A 21,459-nucleotide genomic window follows, 5' to 3' on the forward strand; every position below is an offset into this window, starting at 1 on the left:
TGACCCGTTACACAGGCTTCTGTTGGTGCTAAAATCAAGGCATTGTTGATTGATTGATTGATTGCTTATAGTTGTAATATCATAAGTGGGGCTTTTGGAAGATCGGAGCTTCAACAAATGATTCGGGAAAAGAGTCGAGCTTCGAATCATTGACATCTGGTGGACAGTCAGTGGTCAAAACAACCTCTGAAAGAAGTGTGTTTTTATGATTGTGATATGAAAGGCAAGGCAAAGTGTAGAATTTAGGCCCTTTAAAGCCATGAATTAACTGACTGACTTGCACCAGGTGTGCATGAGCAGAGAAATGAAACTGCTAATCTTCATCCATCAGGCCCACAGCACCTCCCTCGACCTACAGAACCAACCTCATTAAACCCATAAATACTTTTATTGTATTCTAAATTACCTATTAACTACCATGTCAGATTAGATTAAATATACTGTACACACACACTAACTACATGTCCAAAAGTTTGTAGACACATTTTCCCCGGAAGAACCCAACATTTCGTCTGAGATGAAGAACATAAACAGGGAGTTTAAACCCATCTTTGCTGCAGAAACAGCCTCTAATCATCTGGAAAAGTCTCTTATAGTAGATCAGTGAGGTCAAGTATTGATGGGTGATTAGTTGTGGATCCCAAACTCCGCTCCATCACTACAGAGCACCTTAAAGACCCTCACTGTGGAGTAATGAACAAGCTCCTCCAGCACAGTGTGCTACTTTTACGATGAAACAGCAGGAGACTGTAATGCATAATAAATACAGGCAAAGCCTTCTATAACATACTGTACAACAGGGGCTGACACAGGGGCTCTGGCAGGGATTTGGGCCCCAATGAAAACAATGTTACACTGGGCCTTACAGCTCCTACACTACTCAATACAATGTTGAGGCCCTCCGCCAGTCACAGGCTCTTAGAATCGTTCCTTGATCAATTCCCTCCCCCAAACATTGTGTGTGTATACAGTAACTTAATTCACTAATTAAAAGGGGTGTCCGGATACTTTTGGAGATGTAATGTATACACACTGTGCACATTTTCCATTATGCAGGCCTGATCCACTTATTAACTAACAGAGGTGTCCAGTAATGCAGTCCAAGTACTGCCCAACCTTACTTAAGTAGAAATGTTGGTTATCTAAACTTTACTGGAGTAATTCTTTATTTTTCAGACTTTTTACTTCTACTTCTTACATTTTCACCCAATTATCTGAACTTTCTACTCCTTACATTTTAAAAACAGCCTCGTTACTCCCATTTCATTTCATGACTCGTCACTGTTAAAAAACCCTCTCCAGATAAATCTCTCTATCCGGAAAGTGAGAGTCTGATCGTGGTTGGATGAGAAGTATAAACAGACTCCATTCTGACTCCCTATTGGTTTGTAAGAGATCCATCACACCTGCACACGTCCCATCACTCTCCAGCGAGCTCACAGCAGACGTCTGTAGTCTAGTATGAAGACTGTGTCCGTGGCAGAGACTCAAGAGAGCTGCAGTGAAACGTCCCGACTGAGCCCCACATTTACATTCCAATAAAGCTTATTGATCACACGCCTCTGAAGTCTGACTTTCTGCAGCTTTACAAAACTTCTAGACAACGACTCCTCATATTTTCCTCCATGAAGCTCATGTTAATGCTCAGTAGAGCACAGAGACGCTCCTTTAATAGAGCTGATATTACTGAAATGCTTCATTTTCAATGGGCAGATCTGCAGCTGAAACAGGAGCCTAGTGCAGCCCAACATTTTTAACATCAACATTTTAATAGATCATTCTCCTCATTATGGCTTTTAGAGAAATGGGTTTTTGGGGAGGGGGGGGGGGGGGTAGTGCACTATAGACCCCTGTGATGCGGCCTAAGCTTTCGGCCTTTGTTTTCCTACCATTACTTTTACTTTTCTACTTGAAGTGGTTCTGAAACCAGTACTTTTACACTTTTACTGGAGTAAAAAGCTTCGGTTGATTCTTCAGCTTCTATAGAAGTCTGTTAAACCCTCGTATCTCCACTCACTTCTACCTGAGTGATGAATGGGAATACTTCTGACACCTTTGTTAACTAATTACCAGGATCCTCATGTGCTAGGTCTCCTATGTAAGCAGCTCTGGGGCATGCGCTCTCTGTGGCTGAGAGATTAAAAGGAGAGAAAAGTACAGCTCTCATTTCTGTTGTCTTTAGCGCCCCCTTGTGGTCTGTGTGGAATATTGTGCACAGTGGAATATTGGGTGGAGCACTGTTCTTTCATACATCAGTAATGTCATTTTAATATTGATTTGATGATTCATTACAACCTTTTCTATAGAAGTAATCACTCTAAATGCTAAAAAATAATAAAGTTTGTAAAACATGAAGATTGTTTAAACCTCTTATCTCAGCAGTTTGTGTGCTGTCTGTAAAAAAAACTGGGCTTCTTTGAGGACAAAAGTATTGGGACACCTCTTCTGAAATCAAGGGTATGAAGAAGAAAAAAAGAAAAAAATGATCCTGCTTTTGTTGGAGAACTGCCTCGACTGCCCATTGTTGAGTTTCTATTAGACTCTGAAAATCGCTGTGAGAATTTGATTGCATCAAGAGCAACAACAAGAGTGTTAGTCAAGTCAGGCTGTTGTAAGATCACCATCCCACCTCATCCCAAATGTATTGGATATAGCTCCACCATCCATCATTCCGGAGAACAGTTTGAAAACAAATTAGAACAAATTAAAAGTAGCTGAATGCATTCATAAGAAGGAGTGTCCGCAAACATTTGGACATACTGTGTGGCTTTAATACATTTATATAGCATAGCTTTAGATTTTTTCAGGCGCATGAAGACAAGTTAGTTGTAGGACATATGTGAGATGTTCTGTCTCTCAGTGCCCCGCTGAAAGCTCTGGTGGTCTAGATGGTCTAAGCTGGTCTGTGATGGTCAAGGTTGTTGACAAGCTGGTCATCCAGGCTAAATCATACCCTGTACTGGTAAGCTAGCTGGTTATCTTAGCTCTTGACCAGCATAGTGTGTGTTGCATTTGATTTTGGCCATGCTGGTCATGCTGGTCATCCAACATGGTCTTGCTGGCAATAATTAATATCTTAATGAATAAAATAATACAATGTCTAAATGTTTTATGTGTGGAAGATCACATATATGCTTTTTGCAGAGGGTTTTTATATGATTGGTGGACAATGTGTAGGGTAACAGCCTTAGGGTAAGAGGAGGCAAATGATTGGGGTCAAATCTGAGGTCAGCATGCTTACTAAATTTGTAAATTTTTACTAATTTTGATATTTTTTATAATCACTATAATCAGCCTGTAGCCTACATGCTAACATTACACCAAAATATGCTTCAATTTTACAGCAAATTGAATTAATGATGAAGTTAATTAATGATTTACTATTTAAATTAAAATTGAAACAATAAAATTGTACAATTAATGTGATTAAAAAATAACCATATTTAACCTGAGCAGACAGTTATGACCTCTGGTGCCCTCTGGTGGCGCAGCGTGGTAGTGCATCAAGGCTGCGTTAAAACTGGGGGGATGGAGCCATGCAAATCAGCAAGAGGGGGAGACACCAGCTGCAGCCCATCCTCCTCCTCCTCCTCCTGGAGCAGCCTGCAGGGCACAAAGGCAGCTCCATCACCACCACCACCATCATCACCACCACCACCACTACTACTACATGCACGGCCTCTGCTAGCCAAAGCACCATCGAGCAGCATGTCCATGGACTGATCCCTCTTCATCACACGGTGCAACTGGGAACCGACCAAGCCCACTGATACCGCAGCTCGCCAGTACCGCGTGGAAAAGTAAGTGAAAAGCTCGTCTGATCGTGTGTGTGGTGTTTGTGTAGTCAGAGGAACATCTGGTTTTCTGGTGGCTTTAGACTTGGGGTATTCATCAGATCAGGTGCAGGAGACCGTGGGTTGCTCTCGGTACCCCTTTTATGGCCATGGGTGGGCTTCAGTAACTTCTGAATGGGGAGGAATTCGTGTGTTTATCTAAAAGGCTGATCAAAGAGGAATGAGTGTGTAAAACGTGTGTAAGTGTGTGTGTGCTGCATGTCAATTGACTGCTCTGTGCATAACGTCTGTTGTCCCACCTCCCTTAGACTTAGAATAATTAGGGTACTCAATGCAGGTGCCTGGGAATTGTGCATTATACAGCCCAAAGCATATTACTATTCCCAGTGCCATATAAAATGAAGTAGATGGGGATGATATATATGTATATATATATATATATATATGTGTGTGTGTGTGTGTGTGTGTGTGTGTGTGTGTGTGTGTGTGTGAGAGAGATTATTGGCAGTCAATAAATGCCCCAATATGATAATCAATAAGGTAGATCTACCTTCAGGACAAACCCATTGTCTTCTAATCTACCTCAACCTGCACAGAAGCACAACCAGGGCGGCCAGAATGGAGCTGGAACATTTTGATGAACGGGACAAAGCACAAAGGTCCACAAGGGCGTCCCGGGCCAACGGGCTGCCGAGCCCCACGCACAGCGCCCACTGCAGCCTGTACCGCACCCGCACCCTGCAGGCCCTCAGCACGGAGAAGAAAGCCATGAAGGTGCGCTTCTACCGCAATGGAGACCGCTACTTCAAAGGCATTGTGTATGCCATCTCCCAGGACAGGTTCAGGTCATTTGACGCGCTCCTGGCTGACCTTACCCGCTCCCTGTCCGACAACGTTAACTTGCCCCAGGGGGTCCGCACTCTGTACTCCATCGATGGGGTCAGAAAGATCACGAGTATGGAGCAGTTGGAGGAAGGTAAGATTGACAGACGGACCCGTCTTCTGTCTTCAGACGGTGGGTCCAGACGTCCATTGCTCGGTCCCGGTATTGCTTTCAGACAGTGTGACTTTTAATCCTGATGGAAAATGTGCCAGTATATCAGCCATAATATTAGTACCACTGCCTTTTCACATTGGTCATCTTCATCTACAGTGGCTCCTGTTAAGGGGTGGATATATTAGGCAGCGAGTGAACAGTCAGTTCTCGAAGGTTATAAAGGTGTTCAGAAAGAATCTGAGACACAAACCAAACTGTGACGGCTAGACGACTGGGTCAGAACATCTCCAAAACATCAGGCAGGTCTTGTGGGGGTTTTCCTGGTAGCCAGTGGGGATCAAAGTGAACCGGCGAGAGGGTCATAGGCACCTAAGGCTCATTGATGCTCAGGGAGGTTCCCTACCTTAACAGGACTTAAAGGATCTGCTGCTAACGTCTTGGTGCCAGATACCTTGGGACACCTACAGAGCTCTTGTGGAGTACAGATCTCGGATGATCAGATCTGCTGTGGTGGCAGAAGGGGGACCTACTCAGTAATAGGCAGGTGGTACTGATTATATGGCTGATCTGTGTATATCGTTGCGGTCAAGAAAAAAAAAAATCTGAACTTAATTGAAATGGAAAGTAGAAACATTTGATTCCTAATCATTTGGAGCATTTCTATTGGTCCATCCATCAGGAAATATTTACTTAATGGAAAGAACAACTGCCAGATTCACAGATGCCCAAATTGACATAATGTGAATCTGGCAGTTGTGGAGTTGCTGGAGTGTCCACAAACATTTGGGCATATAATGTAGCTTAAATATATTTATGATAAATAGCTTTATATATATATATTTTCTCAGATGTATGAAGATACATCTTAAGACCAGTCATTGCTGGTAGCTGGTTTTAGATGGTCTAAGCTGGTCTGTGATGGTCAAGGTGATTAGAAAGCTGGTCATCCAGGAAAAACATTGAGCTAGCTCTTGACCAGCATGGTGTGTTGCATTAGAGTTTTGGGATTTTGTGTGACAGCAACAATTAATCAGGGAAAGCTTTTTATTTAAAGCTAATTATTAGTAGCAACTAGTAATAAAAAAAGAAAATCACCACCTAATTGATTGGAACATCATTGACTAATTACATCAGTAACTAAACAACTGTTTAAATAGACACTAAAATATATATACATAGATATATATGCACACACTATATGTCCAAATGTTTGTGGTCACCCATTCTAATAAATGCATTCAGCTACTTTAAGTTTCAACCATTGCTGATAGAGATGTGCAAATGCACACAAACAGCTTGTCTAGTCCCTGTAGAGAAGTACTGCCAATAGAATAGGACTCTCTGGAGAAGATAAACTTGAACCTACTGGCACCATGCTGCCTAATGTCAGGTGTGGGCTAGAGGGGTATAACGCCCCCCCAGCACAGAGCTGTGGAGCAGTGGAAGAACTGTGTTCTCTGGAATGATGGATAGTGGTGCTCCGTCCAGTACTTTAGGGATGAGGTGAGAGTGATCATCCAATATCTTCACGTTGCTAACTCTGTCACAGAATACAATCAAATCCTCACAGCAATGCTCCTCCATAATCTAGGAGAGCCTTCTCCCCTGAACCTGTAGAGACAATAACTCCAACAAATGCAGGATACACTCTTTTTTAATACCCTTGATTTTAGAAGATGAGCAATGGATGAGCATGTGTCCAAATACTTTTGTCCATATATTGTAGACAGATAGATAGATAGATAGATAGATAACTTTTATTACAGATTTCTTTGTCATTACAGAGTACAATGAAACTAAGTAGCAATCCTGGAGGTATTTCACACACCAAACAGCAATAAACCACAGTACAGAGGAGTTAAACTAAGCTAAATTATGATGCAGAAATAATCTGATAATCTGATGAAGTGGAGTGTATTCAGCAGCTGGTAAGATAAAAGAATCTCTCTCTCTCTCTCTCTTATATATATATATATATATATATATATATATATATATATATATATATATATATATATATATATATATATATATATTATTATTAATCAATCTATTGATTAAAAAATATTCAAAGTTTGACAAAACAAGCTACCCATCATAAATGTATGAAAATCTCACCATTTAAATAAACAGGATCAGTGAAAGAGGCTGTGCATGTGTGTGCTATATGAAATATATAGTTTATTTTGTGCATGTGTATGGGAGTGTACGGGCCCTTGCAGGCTTCTTCGGGAGGCTTAATTGCTTTAGCACGGTGTTAAACTAACCCTGTCGTATGGAGGCTGTACCAGAGTATCTTTCACTGGGGGTTATTTACATGCATCCCAATGATGCTCTACATTACAGCTATAAAATAACCATATTGTGAATTCTCCAATAAAAAAAATAAAAACAATAAATTATATATATATGTGTGTGTGTATATATATATATATATATATATATATATATATATATATATATATATATATATATATATATATATATATACACACACACACACACACACACACACATATATATATATATATATATATATATATATATATATATATATATATATATATATATACACATACATATACACACACACACACACACACACACGATGAAAAACATTACTTTTATTGTACAAAAACAGGGTCTTCAGGGTGAGTCTTAAAATTGCTGTGACAATTTGCAGAGAATGTGGTTATAACAATGTGGCAGATTGACCAAAAGCATGTTCTCCTACAATTTATGAATATATCTATGCTACATTTTACCCCCGTTACTGTAGGCTGTGCCCTATTCTCCCCTACGCTCAGTAAATTAATGGGCACATATGGAACAGAAACCCCTTAAAACTGCTCATGAATATTTTATTAATGGCACTATTTTACAGCCACACCACACACTGCATGCATATGAATGTGTGTCATTGTGTGAAGTAATAAATTAAAGACCTAAATCCATTTAGAACGCAGATGCTCATCCCAGGCTGGAGCTAGCTGCGCTTAGCCTTGGTTTATTGAATGAGCTGCTTTGCATTTCCGAGGAGTATTTCACTGGAATATTTAGCCCACCCATCCATTCATGCTCAGACCGGGAGTGCTTTTAAAGCCACGGTGAATGTGAAATTGAGAGACGGAGACGGCCAGTTTTGGTCTCAACAGGGCAATTAACCTTGACCGAATGGCCTCTCAAGCCATTGTGCTGCTCCATTATTACCACCTTAGATTGCCCATCAAAAGGCTTTGTATTCCTGCTTGTGTTTTCCTCTGCCCTGACACCGCACTGAAAGGAGCCCTCATTTACACACTGCTGTTTGCCTGACAGGTGAGAGCTATGTGTGTGGATCAATAGAGCCCTATAAGACACTGGACTACACCAAGAATGTCAATCCCAACTGGTCGGTCAACGTGAAGACCCCTGCATCTTCACGAGCTCCCCCCTCATTAGCCAGCGCCAAGGCCAGCTCCTTGGACGTCAAAGAGAGCAAGGACTTTATCCGGCCCAAGCTGGTGACCATCATCCGGAGCGGGGTGAAGCCTCGCAAAGCTGTGCGGATCCTCCTCAACAAGAAGACGGCCCACACGTTTGAGCAAGTTCTTAGCGACATCACCGACGCAATCAAGCTGGACACGGGAGCGGTCAAGAGGCTCTACACATTGGACGGCAAAATGGTAAGCATTAACCTTACTTGACCTTCTTAGACCTTTTTAAATTGATATTCTGTATAGTCCGAAATAGGAGATATGAAATATCTGGAGTTTTGAAGGAAGACCATGCCTGAAGTTCCTCCTGCTCCCTGTTCCTCAGGATCTGGACATCTACCACCCAGCAGAGCTGAGCTCCAACCTCGATCCAACACACCTTATCCAGATAATGGAGATATGCTCTAGAGGTGTCTGAACATAAGAGCCAGGTGTGTTGGACCAGGGTGGTAGATGACCAGGATTTTTCAGGCTTGAGATGTAGAGGCCTGTTAGGAGTGTATGGGACTAGACCTTCTCAAATTGATGCTGTGGTACAATTCCAAAATTTGCCTCTCTACCTTCTGTGTTCAGTGGCCCAGTTTCTGTACTTGACCACTTTTGCATCTTCTGCCTGTTCCTCAGAGCTGTTTCTCAGCCCTACCTCCCCTCATCAAGGTGGTCTGGCCTTCTATCGTAAATCAAACACTGCACTGAACTGCAGATCAAGTTCTCAAAAGAACACACACACACATGCATAAGGAGCTTCTTAATATTAGAGCCAGGTTTGTTGGTTCTGAACTTCTCAAGGTGGTAGATTTCCAAGACCAGGATTGGCCATCTCGGATATTTAGCTTATTGGTCATCATGAAATCGATGCAGTTGGATCACTACCCTTAGGTGCTTTTGGTGTTTATTGAACTGTTCACATTTCAATAGTGATTCTGTTGGGTTTTCTTTTGCATGAGAGAGTGCAATTGCTTTCCTATTGGCTGCTTCTATTCAGCTTTCAATCCAGTCTGTTTGACAGTGACTTATATAACCAGCACATCCACAAATAGCCATAAAAGATGACCCTGGCTTTTTATGTGACAAGCTTGGGCTAGTCTTGCTCAGAAGTAAACTAGAGGTACAGCGCGAACAGGCCTCCCAATTTCATCCTCCTCCACTCCTTTAGACGTGCGGCCTGGTTTCTCTGAGGTGAAGCTGCTTGTGCGTCATCATCCACCCAAACAGGTCACACTGTTCCCCCTCACCGACGGCCATACAGGACCAGCGCTAAACTGGTGTCCTCGCTTTCTCCTCTTCTCCTCCTCCTCCTCCTCCTCAAACCTGTCCCGCTTTTCCCTGGCCGTTTGGGAGATACTCTGTGTGGCCGGATTTAGAAGCAGTGGTTCTCCTCAGTTCAGCTCCAACTCTGAGGGAAGGGTGAAATCTGAGAGAGAGAGGAAATAGAGACGGAAGAAGAAGATACAGAGAGAAGAGAAGGGGTCAGCCAGAGGGTGGCAGCCATATGTGTGAACGCTGACGGGGAGAGTGACCTTTCCATGTCTCCACAGGAGCGGCTGAGCAGTTACGGTTCCTGCTGTTGCCACTGGCCTTTTTGCTCAGAGCATGAGGCTTTATTGCTTAATTCCCTGCCTTTTCTCACTCTGCACTGGCTTAAACTGACCTGTGATAAATGTGGAAAATAATGGGGACATAGACAATATTATGATAGGTAAATTTTCTTTGGGAGAGCTCAGGTGATATGAAAAATGCATATTGTTAGGAGCTTGGAAGTTGTGGGGATATTTGTGGTTAATATAACTGTATACAGTTGAAATGGATGAAACATGAGGCTCCTGGGTTCTTCTTCTTCTTCATAATAATAATAGTCATTATTAACAATAATATTATTCTTACAATTCTAAAATAAAGTGACCAATGGAAAGGAAAGGAAATTAATAATAATAATAATAATAATAATAATAATAATAATAATAATTTCCTTTCCCTTCCATTGGTCACTTTATTTTAGAATTGTGAGAATATTATTATTATTAATGTTGACTATTATTATTATTATTATTTCCTTTCCCTTCCATTGGTCACTTTATTTTAGAATTGTGAGAATATTATTATTAATAATGACTACTACTACTACTACTACTACTACTACTACTACTACTAATAATAATAATAATATTCTTTCCCTGCTATTGGTCACTATTTTAGAATTGTGAGAATATTATTATTAATGTTGACATTTTCTCACCACTCACCAAGATCCCCCTCATCACATACAATGCTCCCACAAGACACAAGTCTTGCTAGAGTTACAGTCTGCTCCAGTCATCTCGTTTGGAGTAAAGTAGTCAGAATTACTGCCTTAACTCAGTCTTTCTCTCATTTTGGGAATAAAATCAGTCTAATAATTAAATGTGTGATACTATTAAATTATCACATCATAAATTATCACACATTTTTAGTCTTGGCTCCGGCAGATTGTGATGTGGACATTGGGAATAACCAACTGGTGAGCTCTCTCCAGCACCGAACAGGAAGCTCCTTGCTGCCCCTGTTAATTTAAGCAGGGTTGCGTCCACATTCTGCAGGGGGGTAGGGGGTCCTTTGTTGTCAGTGTTTACCAGGAGCATGATGGGAAATAATCTCAAAAGATATCTTCTACCGTCTTGCTAATAGGAACCCTGCAAGATTCTTAGTCTGCACAGTTATTCGTGAGTAGTGACAAACTGTCTTTAGATGCAAGAGAGTGTCAGGCTTTTAGCTGAATGCAAGTGAACTCTTCAAAGCCAAGTGTATCATATTTGAGTTTTTTTTTAAACCAATGCATCTGTGTGCTAAAAATGAAAAAGTAATACGTCATTATAAATCTTTTTTGTTGTTTAATTACATGAATAAAAACAAAATCTAATGCGTGGTGGAACAGAAAATACACATAGACTTAAAAGTTTTAAATTACTTTTTTTTAAAGAACAAATTTAAAAGGCAACTCAGAGTATAAGGGGTTAAATAATTATGTTTTAGTTTGTTAAAACAACAACAACAACAACAACAACAACAACAACAACAACAACAACAATTACTAACGTAGTAGTTTATTTATTATTTATTTTCTTTTTTTCACACATTTAATTCAGTTAAATGTATTTATTTTTATATTTATCTGTTTTCAGATAAAAATTCCTTTTTTTTTTCTTTTTTTTTTTTTAAATACAGTTTTTTGTCAATTATTTGATGGTTCAGGCTTTAATAGGTTAAAGGTAAATATCTGCAATGCCCCATTTGTATACTATCCAAATGAAAGAGTTGGAAATTGTACTGATGCCTCTATTATGGCCTCTTACTATGCAAGAATGTGCTTGATAATTGACTGGGCCCTATTTTGCGTATTCGACAGTTCTGGACTTCCACATCTTCCTTCAGTTCACCAGCAGACTTGATCAATATCCAAAAAATATTACATCTCTAAGCTCCGTCATTTTCTATTTGCAAATGTAAGAGGATTTCTGAGTCTAGACCGAGGGACATCCAAGAGATAAAGAGTGAATGAAGCCGAGATTGTCGGGCGGGGCGGTGATGTCGGCGAGGGTGGTTCAGGGATTCACTTGTTAGATTTACCGCTCACATTCTGCCATTACTCTCCAAGTAACAGCTTTGTAAACCATTTGGGAGATGCCTGTAGTTGGTAGCTGCTTCAGGGGAGGAATGGAGGGAGGCAATCTGTAAAGAAAGGAAGGACAGAGGAGGAGTCTGATAGGTAACATCCACCCACCTCCCTGTCTGTTTAACCATCAGCTATCATTTCCTATTTATAGATCGTTTCCCTTTGCTATATTGGTACCATTTTCAAAAGACATTGTGGTCACAGTTTCCTTTTGAGAGAAAAAAAAGCCTCTGTCTGTTTCCATGGCAGTGAGGTTGCCGGAGCTGGTTGCTAGGAAACAGTCTCTACTGCAGAGGGGGTGCAGTAGGGGTGATGTCGCAGGCCTAGGGGCTTTCACAGAGGTGCAAAGCCATTTTTGAATGGCACATTATGAACGATCAGTGTATCTGTACAGTCATGTGAAGAAATTCAAGAACACCCATTGAAAACCTTTCTATAACATATTTAAATATACAGACACCTGATCTGCATTTTAACAGTACTGAGAGGTGGAGGGAATATAATTAAACACATACAACTAAAGAAATTTCTTAAAATAATTGGTAAAAAAACAATTAATAGACATTCCTCACATTTGTTACTATTTTAAATGTGTAGAATGAGAATCAGGAGCAGAACATCAGCTGCAGATGATCAGAACATGGTTGGAGAGGATTATTCTGGAGGAGTCTGGAGTCTTATTTAAACCTCAGACGTTTAGTCTGGTCTGCTCTTGATGGTTGAAGTGAGTAAGGGGTGAAGATGATCACCATGGCCAGATCCAGAGAGCTTTCTGAGGCCTTCAGAAAGAAAGCTGTAGATGCAGATGAGTCTGGGAAAGGGTTTAAGAAGATCTCAGAACAATTAGAAATCAGTCGTTCCATTGTCCGCCAAATCATTTACAAGTGGAGAACATTTACAACAACTGCCAACATTGTCAGATCAGGCCGTCCTAGCAAGTTCAGCCCAAAGGCAGACCACAAGATGTGCAAAGAAGCCGCCAACAATCCTACAATGTCATCACAGGGCCTACAGATAGCTACATAGCTCTGGTCACAGTCAAAGTCAAAACACAGCATCATCAACCATTAGAGACCACACACACACGGTGCAAGGAGGAAACCCTGACACCCCTTCTAAGGAATCCATTCAGCTTGTCTAGACCCTGTAGAGAAGTATTGCCAATAGAATAGGACTCTCTAGAGCAGATAGACATGGACCAATTGGCACCATTCCTAATGGCAGACGTGGGCTAGAGGGGTAAAAAGCTGTGGAGCAGTGGAAGAACTGTTCTCTCCATCCCATACTTTTGGGATGAGTTGGGGATAAGGTGGGGTGGTGATCATCCAGCATCCGGACCTCACCAATGCTGATTGCAATCAAATCCTCACAGCAATGCTAGAACAGAATCTAGTACAAAGCCTTCTTCCCTGGACAGTAAAAACAGTTACTCCAACAAAAGCAGGATAAACTTTTTTTAATACCCTTAATTTCAGAAGAAAACAAATGAGCAGGTGTCCCAATACTTATGTCCATTTAGTTTTCTTTCCCCATTTGTTACTATTATGGTAATGTAATCCATAGTGATCACCCCATTTCAAACCCAGATGCATTATTTCAAATAACAGCCTCGTATCATAAGAAGTGGTCAGTCATTTTACAGCAGGTCAGGACATTTGCAGTGTATTACTCCATTACATAGGTCATGTTTACAGCAGTTGGGTCCATTTCAATACCCTTACCTCACTTCAGCCTTTCAGCTCCGAGCATGTTGCACTAAATGTTTCATCAGGAGTAGCACCGAATGGCATTAGGAGGTTATTAATGTTGGATCTACTGACAGGCATGTGTTTGAGATACTCTTTGCTTTGTTTAGAGCTCAAATATGATGACTCAGGCCCCTCTGTGCTTGATGGTTAAGTGCTTTTGATGGATAAGTGATAAGTTCATAGCACTCCGAGTGCGCAAGTGCTTTAACTTTGTAGTTATTTCTGGTTTTAGTGGATCTGGATTTGCCTTGGCTCTGCCTCAGCAAGCATTTAGCCCTAGAGGTTGAATGTTTGGTTTTAGATCTTGCGGTCCTCTTGAAAATATGATTGTAATAAATGTATAAAATGATGAATAACTATGGCTGAACCAGTATAAATGTTGTGTAGCAGTAACAAGGAATGGCCGAGGTACAGAAATGCACCTTAGAATACACAATGCATCCAATCTTGAGGTGAATGGACTACAACAACAACAACAACAACAACAACAACAACAACAACAAGAGATTACACAGAGTTCCCCTCTTTTTTCAGCCAAGAACAGAAAGCTGAGGCTGCAGTGGGTGCAGGCTTACAAAAACTGGACAGTTGAAGAATGTAAAAACGTAGCTTAGTGAGCAGTTTTTTAATCAAATCATCAATTTAATGTTTCTTCTGCTAATTTAGAATCTACTCTTTCATATGGCTGTAGAAAACATGGTCGGTGTGGTTTCATTATTTTCCGTACTATAGAAATAAGGCCAAATTTGCAACCAGAGTCTGCACAGTAGAGACCAGAGTCTGGGTCAGACGCGCCTACTCCTTTGATAGATCTTAGGTAGTCTCCTTCTCCTAGACTATGCAACCACCTTCAGTGAGCTCACAGAGCAGAAGCAGAGCAGATTTTCCCCCTGGATTCCCAGTTTGTCCAGTAAGTGGAATGCTCCAATAGGAAAAGTCCAGCTTATGGGTGTTCCACTTTAACTCAGCTACTCCATGTAATGAACAGAAAGGGCGCCATGCAGGTCCTGTAGATGGTCTCTTCCAGCCAATGCAGTCAGTCAATCACTTAATTCCTAAGTGTAGCCCCGCCTTTTTACAATATAGCAGAGTAAGGGTTAGAAATTGATTTCTGGAGGAAAATTGAAATTTGGAGATGATGAGGCTAATTAGAGGAGGACAATGAGGCGTATAATGGGCTTTTTTGTCATTGAAACATATAGGGATGGGCGGAGCTACACATTCTACTGCAGCCAGCCAGCAGAGCACTAGACCTGTGGTTGCTCTCTTTTTGAGAGACGTTGTGCGGTCCATGTTTTCTACAGTCCTTGGTTTGTTTCATTGGGCCATCAATGAGAAATTCTTTTACATCACGCTTCAGTACTTACTAGCGATACCTGTGAAGGGTTAATAGATTTCCTACAGGCTGCTGAGAGTGGATAACATGGTTGAAACTCATTCTTCATGTTTGTTTTGGCTCCTTGTGCTGGTAGCACTGGTGGAGTTATTGCCTGAGGGCTGAAATCCAGCCAGTTCCCCCTCTGGTCTATCTGGATATTGCATATTTACTGCAGCCTTGGCTGAATAACACTGCAAAACCTCACTTCAGTCACACTCATACTTTAGTCTGCATGCTAATTGGATTTCTTAAGGCAGCGTTGGATGCAGTATAAAGGCCGGATGAGGCCGGCTGTCTGAGAGTACACGGCTCTTCTCCGGAGGGCTGGGAAGCGTGTCGGCTCGGTGATGTTTTCTGCGTTCGCGTGGGCTGTGGCTTTAGAGCTCCTGAATGAGCTTAGCTAAATGGATGGTTAGGCCGCAGCGCTTCCTCCTCGCTCAGAGAGCCGGAGCTGAGTAATAGCTCGCTGTCGGGCTGTGTAATGACTCAATGGCCCTTGAATGAACCAAATGTCAGCGAGTACAAGCTCCTGGTTTGGCTTTCACGCACGGCATGTTTGTGTACAGCTCTGGACATTTTCATGAATGATTCTCTGCTTTATTGCCATTTAACTAAGGGCAGCTGCTTCATTCGGTGTGCACAGACTGCACTCTTAATGTAATATGGGGTCATTTTCTGAAAGTGAGACTCTTCACTGCCCTGCCTGCCAAACAGTACCAGCTGGATGAAGAGCTGGGATCCAATTAGGCGACCTTGTCCTTGGCATAGGCATACAGTCTAGTCCATTACATAACTGTATATGACCTCACAGCACATTGAAGTGACGAGCAACTTCATAGCCTATGCATACAGGTTTTTTAATACAGTGTGGTCAGGATGTGGAGTTACAGTAACAGATAAAAGTGGGTGCAGGCTTACCAAAACTGGACAGTTGAAGACTGGAAAAACCAGGCTTAGTGAGATGGTCAGATTTTTTTTTTGTAATCTAATCAATAAAATCTCTAGTTAAAATTACTAAATTACTAGAATTATTAGAATCTACTCTTTCAAATGGATTCATCCATTTGTTTTACTGGCTGTAGAAAACTTGGATGCCGTATCTCCTAAAGCCAAACCTGTCCAAATTTGCCACCAGAGTCTGTGACCAGAAGCGGAGCCAGACTCGCCTACTTATTTGTTAGACCTGCCCCCATAAATGGTACACCTTCTGGACTGATGTTGTTGTTTGTTGACTAGTGATGTGAAATAACTGTTACAGTGGGTGAATGAGCTATTATTTGGGTAGATTTGGGATATAGTGTGTATGCTAGCCTTAGCCTCCTCCTCCACATTGCAGACTATAAACCTTCTTGTTTTGTTATCTTCTGAGAACACTCGCAGCTCCCGGCGGTGAAGAATTTTGGTTAATGGCTTCTTGAGGATGCCAGAGGGTGTGATGAACAAAATCACTTAGAACAAAGAACCAGAACTGGAGCAGGATTAAAATAGCCAATACCCAATGCGTTAAAATACACGGTCAAAGTGAGATCATTGAATTTTCCATCTGAATTAAACTGTCAGAGGGGAGAGAAGAGAGATAGTGGCATATAAGGGTTGTGTAGCAGGCCAGTCAGCTAGAGTTCCATTGCTTGCCCCAGTCTAATGGGGAAAATCACCTACAATGGATACATGATTATCACAGCTGGGCATTTGAGTGATTGAAGAAGGGTTGAGGAGTCCTGTTTTCTTTTACATGGCAAGGTCTGCCAGGTATGTGTCGGTTTATTTATAAGAGGGGCTGGACCAACAAGTCAGATCCATGGCAGATCCATCTTGCAACTTATGGGCTTAAAGGATCTGTTGTAACATCTAGATTCCAGATACCACAGTCTTATAACCCTAACCCTAAAACCCTAAATCCTAAACCTCAATAACCAACAAAGAAGTGATTTAACTTTCAGTTTAAACAAACAAAGCGTGTAGCAAAAAGCACTAGGACATGTCGTTTAATTCCTAAATATCCTAATTTATCTGGAAATGATTGAAAGTCAAGAGCAAATCAGCTCCGTAATTTAATAATCAGCTCCAGTAAGAGCACTTTAAACCGTCAATATTCAAAATTACCCTGTTCATGTAATCTGCCATTTATGATAATTCCAGCTATAGAGACATTTCATTAGATGCAGGGCCCACAATTACCACCTGCATCCATTTATTTCCATTTTATATAGAATAGAGCAATGATTTTTAGGGCATAGGGGGACATCTTAAACATTCATTACTGTCCAAAATACAGTCATAACCAGTATAATAAGCTGACAGAAGTACTATAGTAGTTTGTACTGTAAATTGTAGCATATTGTGATTGTATCCCATTATGAAATTTTAATCAGAGTGTGTAAACACTTTCAGACCCTCTTCTTTATTACTTCAGTGCTTAATGAGGCACCGGGTCATTCACCATATGTTAATGAGCTTTAATTAGCTCTTTTTCTGAAGCACTGATTGAGTAAAGTGTCATTTGCTTTTGAGGATTCTGAGATTACTTCAGAAGTTGCAGACAGGAGGAACGGTCTTAACAAGTCAGGCGAGCTACCATGATTTTACCATGGTTTTGGTGTCATTGAAACTCCCCTAGACCTTGGATTCAGTCAATGTGGCTGGATCAATGGGGTTTCCTGCCTCTTGCAGCATTGCACAGCTTGCAGAATGCAGGGATATGAACCCAGGTCTGTGATGTGCCTATGAGTCAGTGTTCACAAGGACATTCTTGTCCATCAGTCAATAATACATACTGATATGCACCATTTATATACAAGCACATACACTTATGAGCATACTAAGGGTGGTGATATTTTTCTGGTAAGCTTGTGAGCAGAAAACTCTTAAGCATGCTTTCAACACTCATGAGAAAAACCTGCTGATGGTTACTTCTTACTTCTGGTCTGTCCTGATAGATCTTTAAACCTGGATTGCACAGATGTGAGCCAGTACCAGCAATAATTATAATAATTATAGGTGCCAGCATCAGTCCAGAGCCTAGCAACACCATAACAAGTCACTTATAATACTATAGCAACACCCTAGCAACCATTCTGTGACTACTTATGGAAATTTATGGCACTTTTCTAGTTTTGCACTGTAATATGAAATAAAAGGCAATGACAAAAGTATTGGGACACCTGCTCATTCATTGTTTTTTCGAGGGTATTAAAGTTTATCCTGCTTCTGTTGGAGTAACTGTCTTTACTATCCAGGGAAGAAGGGTTTTTACTATATTTTGGAGGAGCATTGCTGTGAGGATTTGATTGCATTCAGCGAGAAGAGCATAAGTGAGGTCAGGATGTTGGATGGTGACCACCCCACCTCATCCCAAACTCGTCCCAAAAGTATTGGATGGAGCACCAGCCATCATTCCAGAGAACACGGTTCTTCCACTGCTCCACAGCTCAATGCTGGGGGTCTTTATACCCTTCTAGCCAAAAAGTCACCTGATTGAATAACGTGACCATTATCTCATGTGTATTGTGCAGTTCTGTGCTGTAGGCTATCAAGCTTGTTTCATGAGGCGTATTGTGTCATACAGTTGCTGCTACTACCCTGCCCTATATAAGTATTGAATTTTGGCTGATCAGCCATATCCCTTAAACAGACTCGTCCTCTAGATTTGCGTGAGTGACCTTGTCCATTTCATAAGCATGCGCCATCTGTCAAGCTTCAATTTGTGTTTCTCAAGGATGATCTTTTCTGAATGCTGGAGCTCTGAGCATGTCAGTGTGATTGAACTGAACCCCTCTTGCCCAGAGTTCTCCAACTCAGATGTAAATCCATGTGGGTGTGTCTAACAGGACTACATGTCACTGCAATGCGCTGACTTGCAGTTGTGGGCTCACTGTACCCCAAGGTCTCCCTCCTCTGGAATTATGTAACCCTCCGCTGTTGCCCGTTTCATCTCATGAGACAATGCTGGTGCTCGGGCACTGCAAAGCCTGCTGTTCTTCGTACTGTATTACATTACATGACGACCAGGCTAGGAATGGGCAAAATGGGGGGAAAAATGTGGGTGGTTCATGGTAACTAGTGAGTCATAGATGGATAATAGGTTTTCTCTGAAACCATTATACCATTAAACCATTAAACCAAGCCTTTTAATATACTTGTAAAAAAATTTGACACCGTTTGAAAACACTAGATGCTCTTTACATTGTGTGAACATTTCATGACAGATGGACCAATAGAAATATTGAATATACTTATAGTGAATGATTCCCAATTAATTGACATGCATTAACATGTTTTGACTATTTCCTTTTTATGCAAAGTTACACTTGCGATATGAAGCAACAATAAGCATGTATATCATTGTATATTTCTATAGATATACATGTTATCACATACCACCATGAGATTCCAAAAAAAAAAAGAGAGACAGCTATCCAGGGAGCAGATACTGTACATTGGACGTGATACTGCATGGAAGACGACCAATTTTTCCTTCAGTAAATTATTTTCAAATATTCAGAACCATAGAAAGCTCTAAGCAGTGCAGCCCTACAAATTCAGCACCATGGACAGCTCCACCCTAAACAGTGGTTTCTTTGGAGAGCTACTATGCCTTATAGCAAGTCTGAACTCCACGTCAAATCTAACAAACCCCAATCAGAAACTTCCAAAGAGCAGTAATTTGTTGGATCATATGGGATGGATTAGGGTTAGATCCAAAAAGTCTAAACGCTTCCAGTTACAGTTTTGGAGACCCTACTGGACTGCTGGCGAGCTTTGAGAGTATTCAGGGAGAACCTGGTGCAGATCAATGCTCAGCGGGGCAGGCTGGCTGGGCTGATGCTGTGTCACGTATCCACCGGAGAGAGGAAATCAATATTCACCCCAGCTCTCTTCTACTTGTTTGCTTATGTAAGCTGTGTTTAAACAGTGCAACAGGAATAGTTTTATAGCTAAATTAAATTCAGACCGACCCAAAATATTTATCCTTCTCAATTTCCATTAGAGGAAGAGCTGGCTTACATCTACAGCAGCTTGAGCAGCCCTTAATCGATGGACTGCTCCTGTTTTTAGCTATGCATTAATGAGGTTATAGACAGCAGTATTCCTTGCAGTGCCAGAAACTACCTACAGTTTGAGTTCAAGTTATTTAGGCATGCAGGTTGCTAGTGTCTGTAGTTTTCTATTAGATGACTATATCATCTTCATATCTCCAATAAAATAAATAAAATGTGGCTGATCAGGTATAATTGCAATATGAGAGAGAAAACAATCATTGCTTTAATCCAGATTTAGAGATTTAGGTAGGCTTGTGTTTTGCTCTTGCAGGGCTGTGCCTGTCCACTTAGTAATGCTGAACAGGTGACCATATTATGCTAAAATATACTGTCTGAGATGCCACCAACAGTGGTGTTTCTATAGTGACTGCCTGCTGCCCTAGATTCTTCAGCAGGTGGTGGGCTCAAGCAGATTTCACAAAGAACAGAGGTATTTACTCAGAGCAGCCAAACACTGAGAATAGAAATAGATCTATGAAATCTTCAAGGAGTGGCTTCATCTCTTTTCACAAAAAGTCACACCAAAAATACATTTTATCCTCCTGTTTTTGGAAGTCCCTCAGTTGACCTATGCAGTTTTTCCTTCAACAATTTTGTAGGAGTATGAATGGAATGTATGGAAGCACATTACTGCTGCTTAACAAGGAAAAATTAACAAAGCATTTCAAAATAATGAGAGTAATTGTCATGGCGTGCTAGGCCAGACCAAGATGGGATGAACACTCGCAGAGATGGTTTAAAAGCAAGCAGATTTATTTATGCAATAGGATAAACAAAAGGGGGCAAGTGAGGCAAAAAAGCAGCAAACCATGAACAGCGATCAACAGAAACATGAACGTGGCAAACAAGAGGATGAGCCTGGGACTGGGGGTTGAGCTGGGGGACCAGCTACTGAGCAAAAACGGCTAGGCCGACCAAACCTGGAAGCGCAGCCTAGCTGAGACGTGGGTTGCCAGAAATCCTGGCCGTGAGCAAGTGAGCCTCACTAAAGACTTGATTGGCAGGATGACCTGCTCCTGAACCTAAACACTGAGCAGAAGCTGGCCTCAACACACTTCTACAGTAAAGGGACCCTCTCGTGAAAGCTCAAGGTCCCAAACGATACAATTCTCGACACCGAATGGCTTCTTAAATACCCCCCAATCCCAGGTGTAAGCCGATCCGCACCAAGAGCCCTTCGGGTTTCAAGTACGGCTCGGCTCGACCGGCCATCCGTCAAAATTTATGGAAGACGAGCGCCCAGGCTTTTTTCTGTCCTGCACCAAAGTGGTGGAACGAGCTTCCCCTGGGTGTCCGAACAGCAGAGTCCAACACTCGCTGTCTTCAAACCCAGACTGAAGACCCTCCTCTTCTTTTGAGAGGACTTGGGCGAATAACA

At 41.4% G+C, this 21,459-nt stretch overlaps 1 protein-coding gene across 2 annotated transcripts in view; it reads left to right on the forward strand.

Moving 5' to 3' along the window:
* The first annotated feature begins 3,481 nt into the window (after positions 1-3,481).
* Positions 3,482-21,459, forward strand: part of dclk1b (doublecortin-like kinase 1b) — a 65,635-nt gene continuing 47,657 nt past the window's right edge. For both annotated transcript variants that reach the window (XM_072691516.1, XM_072691517.1), the window contains exons 1-3: positions 3,482-3,800; positions 4,391-4,770; positions 8,110-8,456. In XM_072691516.1, the coding sequence (XP_072547617.1) occupies positions 4,413-4,770; positions 8,110-8,456 (705 nt within the window). In that variant the 5' untranslated portion in view covers positions 3,482-3,800; positions 4,391-4,412. The remainder of the gene's footprint in view (positions 3,801-4,390; positions 4,771-8,109; positions 8,457-21,459) is intronic.

This window comes from Salminus brasiliensis, chromosome 11 (assembly GCF_030463535.1).
Source record: "Salminus brasiliensis chromosome 11, fSalBra1.hap2, whole genome shotgun sequence".
NCBI lineage: Eukaryota > Metazoa > Chordata > Actinopteri > Characiformes > Bryconidae > Salminus > Salminus brasiliensis.